Genomic DNA, 7,545 nt, shown 5'->3' with positions numbered 1-7,545 from the left:
CCTACGCCGTATCAGTTGCGTCTTTACCTACCTTCAGGCTTCAGCTAGAATAGTAGCCTAACACGTGCTGCGCGCCTGTGCCAGTGCAGGCATGCCGACCGGTTGGTTTCACCGGTCACCAAGTATGACATGCCAAGCAACAGGAAGGTAGTATATACTTCCTCATAAAATCAATTTTTAAAGTTGTTCTAAGTTAAATTTTTAAATTTTTTATTAAATTTCTAAAAACAAATGCTAAGATTGATGATATCAAATTAGTATCATTAGATTCATCAGAGAATATATTTTTTTAGGATGTATATTTTATAACATAGATGTTGTTACTCTTTTATATAAAGTGACATGAATTTTAGAAATTGATTCTTTCGTGGACGGAGGAGTACTAGGTAAAACTAGCTTTTGCTTTGAACTTAAAAATTAGACATCTTGCGTCCTAAATTCTTAAAACCTGGTCTAGTTTAAAGGCGGTTTGATCATTACCTTTAGGGGGCCGTTTGGATTCTTTTATTTGGAAAAATTGAAATCTACTTAATAAATTAGGCTATTTAGTTAGAAATTTGACATTCTACCACTTTCCAAAATTCACATATAAGTCTATCTCAAATTCATAGGATGAGAGATGTGAATTGATTCAATAGATCAATATTCTCTGTTTTTACTTTGCAACTTATATCATGCTCTTCAAACTTGCTCCCCTATGGGAGAAACACAACACATAACATAAGTATCTCTCTTGTATAGCCAACAATAATATACAAATATAATCCATATACACATATTAGTTTAATTAATATGTGCCTCAGTTAATATTATTAACATAAATTCAATTCCAAGCATCCAAACGGGGCCTAGTTAAAAAGTCTAATACATACTTCATAAGGTATTTAAACCACATAGAACTAGGAGGATTCCCTGCGCATTGCCACAGATATGAGGAAGAAATATAAATAAGTTAGAATATGTATTGCCTAGTTGAACAACTTGTTGATGTGGACATTACAATTACATGCACTGTTCGCCTAAACGGCTGTTTAGACCATTTAAACGTTGTGTAAACACTACACAGTGGTACGCTATTTATGTTTTATCATCCGTTTAGCCCATTTAATTGACCATTTAGCCCATTTAATGGACTGTTTAGCCTGAATAATGGCTAAACGGCATGTGATCGATTGTTTATCGTTTAGCGTTTAGGAAAATATTGATTACATGAGCTAGTGGATTTTAATTATGTATGATAGTTGATTGCCTAGTTGAGCTTGCATGTTGAGAGAAATAGGTAGTGGAGTGTGATATTGGATTGCTTAGTTGGATAGCTTGTATGTTAAGAGAAATAGGTGGTGGGGTTTTGCTTTATAAGAGTATAAGATATCTGTAAGCTACCAAAAGTGTCAATAAAACTCATAGAGATACTCATACATTGCTAGGATACGAAAATTTTGAATAAAATATTTAATGAAGCTTCTGAAATTAGATTTAGCTCTAAGAAAATGAGAAAATATCTATAAAATTCTCAAAATATTCCAATTGATGTCTAAACATGTTTTGAAAATTTTTGACAACAAAAGCATGAAACACCACCACAACCAGCATGAATGTATTCAACATTCATGTATATTGCATTTTTCATGCTAGTGGCATCTCATATTTTTGCCGTGGAAAGATCTTAAAACATATTTACACATTGATTTGAATGTTTTTGGAGTTATTTTTTTTCATTTTTTGGATATTTTTCTTCTCATTTTCCTAAGGATAACTAACTTCTTTTAAGCCTCTAGATGTTTTCAAGAGCTCTAAATATTTTTCTTTGGTTTGTCATGTCTAAATCTATCTCTAGGTTTTTTTTTTGAAAATTTGAGAAACTTAGAGGCATTTGTCATGATTTAAAAATTTTATCAAGTATTTCATCAAATTTTTGTTGACTAAAATTATGAAACCACCTTCATGACTATTTAAATCTAGGGCAGAGAGGTAATTTATTTTGAGGGTTTGGTAAGATATCTAGGTTTAGAGTTTGTGGGAGAAAAAAATCAGACTGGGACAATATAGTTGGAGTTGAAATGGACTTGTTCTACGTGGGCCAGCCTTCTTATGGGCCTGGACCATGTCAACCACAGCACGGGCCAGCTCTTCATGGGCCCAGGGAAACTACACTCTGTTCTACGTGCCGATGGCCTATGGGATATTATTTGTTGTTTCAGAATCAGGTTCTTGAATTAGGGATCTTTTTTTGAATTTAGAGTTCACTTAAAATTTGTGGTGAGGCTAAGGCCTTGTTCAATTCGCAATTTTTTTTGGATTTCGATACTGTAGCATTTTCATTTTTATTTGACAAACATTGTCCAATCATAGAGTAACTAGGCTTAAAAGATTCGTCTTGCGATTTACAGATAAATTGTGCAATTAGTTTTTGTTTTCATGTATATTTAATGCACCATGCATGTGACGTAAGATTCGATGTGATGGAGAATCTTGAAAATTTTTGGAACTAAACAAGGCCTAAATGATTCAGCTTATCCCCCCCCCCACCCCAAAAAATATATGTATATGAAGGTGAATATGAAGCCATGTACCCTCTGTTCTTCTTTTTAGACCTTGTTTAGTTCAAACCAAAAACAAAAAAAACTTTTTAAGATTTTCCGTTACATCGAATCTTGCGGCACATACATAAAACACTAAATATAGAAAAAATAATAAATCACAAGATGTATCTTTTAAGTCTAGTTAATCCATGATTGAACAATACTTACCAAATAAAACGAAAGTGCTACACTAACCAAAACTAAAAAAATTTCGGAACTAAATAAGGCCTCAATCAATCAATCGTGTGGCATGTAAAAACTGAGCAAAAAAAAACTGTACTTAATTATGGAAGAAGAAGAAGAAGAAGAAGAAGAAGAAGAGAATTGTATGATGAGACTTTTTTTTGGAGGAACTAAATCAGATGATCCAATCCAAGTGAAGTGCAGCACAGAAGGCCAACGGTGGCACGAAAGCATCCAAAGCTAGCAAGCAAGCAATCCTTCCCACTAGTACAGTCACATCACACGCCTATTTTGTTTGTTTCCTCTTTGTAACAAACCACACTCTGACGCTGCTGCAACTGCAATGCAACGCAACGCAACAGTATACAACAACAACAAGTCTGTATTTATGCCCCCCTCCAATGCAATCGTCGCCGCCGTCGTATTCCCTCCCTCCCCTCCTCCGGCCGGTTTTCCGTTCCTCTTTCCTCCACTCCACTAGCTATTTTGCGTTATTTTTTTCGCCACTCCACACACACCCACCCTGCAAGATTTTCTTGGCGCGTCCAACTGAACTGACGTCGGGCAGGCATCGATCAGCTTCACCCGTGGATGAGCTGCTGCTGCTGCCGCTTGTTGGGGCTACTTGTGGTTGTGGAGAACACCGGCAGGCTGATGGCGTCGACGCGGCTGCTTGCGATTGCGACGGCGCCACCACCCTTGCCGCTGAAGCCAACAAGGCCCACGGCGCCGCCGGCGCTCTCCTCGTCGCCTTTGTCGTTGTCGACGCCCGGTCTGTCCATCTCCCTGCCCTTGCCCCAGAGCACCATGTATAGCCCGGCAACGATGAGCACGGACCCGACAGCACTGTACATGCGGTTAAATCAGGATTAATTCATCTACGACATGCGGTTATACTAATTATTTAATTAATCCCCGTATGTATGTATGTACACGTACGTTCCGACGCGTATCTTCTCGCCGAGGATGGCCCAGCCGACGACGGCGACGATGACGAGCAGCAGCGGGCTGAACATGGACACGTACAGCGGGCCGCGCGCCTGGATGCACCACGACATCACCGTGAACCCGATCCCGGACCCAACGATGCCCTGCCATGCATTGCGATGAATTTGATCGGTCGATCCATTTCAACAACGACTAGTGTGTGTGTATATATGTGTGTGTCTATATATATATATATATATATATATAGATGATAGAGAATGGCTTACGATGTAGAGCACGGAGTAGAGCCTGATGTCGCATCCGAGCTTCCAGACGTCGAGGCTGCGGTCCATGGCGGCGCTGACGCCGGCGCACTGCACGCCGGCCATGAGGCACATGATGGCGGTGCTGGTGTAAGGCGCGGAGAAGCCCTCGGACATCTTGGTGTGGAGGATGAACCAGACGGCCCAGGCGACGCAGCTGGCGATGATGAGCACGTCCCCGAGCACGGCGGCCCCCGCGTGGCCACCGGCGGCGGCGGACGACGGCGCCGCCGCGATGGAGTGCTCCTCCGCGAAGCGCCAGTGGATCGGTGACGCCCACAGGCCGAGTTCGGGGCCCTTGTAGAAGGGGATCACCATGGAGCCGCCCACGCACACCGCCGTGCCCACCAGCTTGGCCTGCCCCGCCGCCGTGCCGGGGCGCACCGACTCCATCTTCAGCGCCGCCGCCATCACGAAGGTCAGCGCCGGCAGCGTGTTGGTGAGCGCGCACGCCACCGTCGGGCTCGTCGACTTTAGCCCCACGAAGTACAGCACCTGGTTCAGCGTTGCCCTGCAGCCAGCCACGCATCAATTGAAACAAGTGCATGCCAGAATCAGACTGACAGACCCTGAGCAACCTCAATGTATATGGACCAAGTAGTCCATATACATGGGGCCTACATAAGTAGTCCATAGCTATTAATTTTTTGCTCACAATGTTCAGCCAACAAAGTAGTCCATAAGGTAGGATCCGCTAGAGATTAAAAATTATTCTTTCCAACCATCTCATCTTTCATGACACAAGAGAGAGAGCATGGAGAGAGAAAATAACATTTCTTTATTGCTTATGGGTAGTCCATAGGGATATGGGTAGCTTTTGTTATAGACTGCTATATGGACTACCTCTACAATGTTTCAGTTAGCTGATAGAGAGTATTTTATTCCCTATGGACTACTTTCTCTAAACATTGTGGTCGCCCTCTGTCACTGATGTCAGAATCAGACTAGTTTTTAGATTAAGACGTACGGTGCCCTAGGTTAATTTGGTTTTGGCTGAAAGAGTTAATCGTGTGGCAACAACGGCAAAAGCAGCGCGACACTGGGAAACGGGCATGTCCCTTTTCCTTGGACGGAAGACGAAGCTCGTGTACCGGACAAACGTGGCAGCCAAAGTCCACAAGCTAAGGGAAGAAGAACACTGCAGGCAGGGAACTGAAGCCTTTGCCTGCATGCCCCTTGCTTGCCCTTGCTTGCTTGTCTGTGACACCTGATGACTGACATTATTATGACTAGTGTACTCCTAGTTAATTTCAGCACCTAAGCTACCTAGCTAACCTAGCCAGGCCACACCACACAAGGCCTCAACTGAATGTGCAGTGAGTCAGTGACACTACTGATACTTATACTGAATACTGAAGAAACAACCAGCTAGCAGGGGGGATTATTGACGACGGACGTACCCGAAGATGGAGGAGAAGAAGATCTGGAGGAGCACCTTCTTTGTGATCGTCGCCCCGCTTCGTCTGCACACACACACACTACATGTATTAGTTCCCATTCCAAGAAAAGACGTACCGTGTGAGCAATTAGCAGGTATATATAGCTAGCAGCAGTACCAAAACGAACAATTCTCCATTTAACTCGATTATTAAGCGGCAACAACTATAAGTGTATCTATACGGTGAAGTTATTAGCTTAATATAATCAATTAAAGTTCCACGTGGCAACTATATGTGCGGCCAGCACCGCGAATTACTACATATAGCTAGATGGTGAGCGGCAACAGATCGAGTACGTGTCGTTTCTCCTGCCTCCTAGTACTAAAATCTTTTATCATATATACATAACGAACTCGACCAGAAGAGAGCTAGGAAAGGAGTACTACACTCTAACGCAAAAAAGAGAGAGAAGTACAAACCATCTATTCGTGGCAAAATGGAGACACTGTTGTATAGATTCAGAAGCTAGAGCTAGCTAGTCACCGGCCAAATATGTGTGCTTATGCAACTCATCGACTCTTTTTGAAGAGCCAAACAAAAGGATCCGTCGACGAGCTGAACAAGGAAGCTCTCTTTTTCTCCATAGAAAAGGGGAAACACACAGCCTCATCTCACAAGCAAGCCAAGGCAGCACTGAAACGTACGCCCGATGAACTGCGATTAGTAGTAAGCGCACTAGACGTCTTGACCATCAGCTGCATGCGAGGGGTGTGTGTGTGTGCGCGCACTGGAAACCAACTAACGTACACCCAATGAACTGAAACTCCTCCGATATCAGCAGGAATTACATGATGACGATCGATGAGCATGCAGATAGATGGTGTACCTATACATGCATGTTTGCTTTGCATATATAGGTACAGTACAATACCTCTCGACAAAGTAGGCGACGGGGGAGATGACGGCGGCGGCGATGAGGTTGCGGTAGGCGATGAGCACGTAGGGGCTCATGCCGGCCTCCAGCGCCAGCTTCGACACCACATTCATGCCGGCGAACCCCAGCTGCACGAGCACCATGGCCACGGGCGGCACGCAGTTCTTGCCCATGCTGCTCTGCTCTGCTCCGATCTGCTGCTGCCGGCGATGATTATGATCACCTCCGCCCGGCCGGAAACTAGATTGCTTCTCTCTCTCTCTCCCGATGATTCCTAGTAGCTTAGAACGCGATGCTAGCTATACACCACCGGAGCGGCCAGCAGGGCTGTTCTTGAGAGGTGGAATTTGCTTGGGGGCGGTGGTGGTAGTGTATTGATCACTGACCAGCTAGAGAGAGAGAGAGAGAGAGCCTAGCTAGCTCTAGTGGTACTAGTAAGAGAGACGATATATATATAGATGGTGCCCGGGGAGAGAGGAGCGGAGCGAGAGAATGTGGTGTGCGTATATATATAGCTAGCTAGGGTGGTGGTGGTGGCCTGGTGTGTGGTCTCCTCGCGCTGGCCAAAACGTTGGAGGAGAGAGAAGCTATAAGGGTGGTGGTATGGTACGGTGGCGATGACTTGCTGCAGCGAAATCTGCAGGTGGTAACCGAAAAAAAAGAAAGTAAAGTGCAATCAGGAGGGGGGGGGGGGGGGGGGGGGGGTATCCATCGATGCATTGAACGCAAAGCGACGTACGTACGCAGGCACAGCTAGCTCGGCTGCGTACGTGCTTAGCTCATCTAGCAGCGTTGCTAATGGTAGCTAGGCACGCAGCTGGCCGCGTCCCCTGCTTGCTTGTCAGTCGGTCACAAATTAAGCTGGCAAACGTGTGTGACCGATAGATAGATCCATCCACCAGTGGCGAATCTAGGATTTTACCTTAGGGTATGCCACTCAAAAAAAATTCTATACAATTCAGAAAATCAATTAGCGATTCATTAACAGTAGTAAAATTGGCAACATTATTCGATAAGAGTAGTAAAGTTTGCAACATAATTTGGTAACAGTAATTCAGTAGCAGTGGTAAAACTTACAATGTAGGGATGATTCAGTGTTGTTAGAAATGATTATTTTACATGAAAAAGAAGAGCAAAGAGCAAAGACTGAATAACGTCTTCGTGACTCAGATAATGTGGTAGATGGATGCATGAGGGTAGAGTGGTCCGTTGGATCC

The 7,545-nt window shown here is 44.0% G+C and overlaps 1 protein-coding gene across 1 annotated transcript; it reads right to left on the bottom strand.

Annotated features, from left to right (window-relative positions):
• LOC8060312 (WAT1-related protein At1g09380) lies at positions 2,999–6,890 on the bottom strand. The gene is made up of 5 exons (XM_002455458.2): positions 6,326–6,890; positions 5,416–5,478; positions 3,980–4,526; positions 3,705–3,856; positions 2,999–3,611 (listed from the first exon to the last, which is right to left on the bottom strand). Exons 1-5 carry the CDS (start codon positions 6,499–6,501, stop codon positions 3,347–3,349), a joined length of 1,203 nt encoding a protein of 400 aa, XP_002455503.1. The 5' UTR covers positions 6,502–6,890; the 3' UTR covers positions 2,999–3,346.

Source organism: Sorghum bicolor, chromosome 3 (assembly GCF_000003195.3).
Source record: "Sorghum bicolor cultivar BTx623 chromosome 3, Sorghum_bicolor_NCBIv3, whole genome shotgun sequence".
Lineage (NCBI taxonomy): Eukaryota > Viridiplantae > Streptophyta > Magnoliopsida > Poales > Poaceae > Sorghum > Sorghum bicolor.
Note: the sequence above shows the minus strand (reverse complement) of the source record. Positions and strands in the feature narration are given on the sequence as shown.

Bases quoted from the DNA above. Each gene is read 5' to 3' on its own strand.
- LOC8060312 (XM_002455458.2), bottom strand. From the start codon at position 6,501: ATGGGCAAGAACTGCGTGCCGCCCGTGGCCATGGTGCTCGTGCAGCTG. The intron at 5,479-6,325 runs GTATTGTACTGT...GTGTGTGTGCAG, and splicing joins GTCGCCTACTTTGTCGAGAG to ACGAAGCGGGGCGACGATCA. The intron at 3,612-3,704 runs GTACGTGTACAT...CCGCATGTACAG, and splicing joins GAGAAGATACGCGTCGGAAC to TGCTGTCGGGTCCGTGCTCA.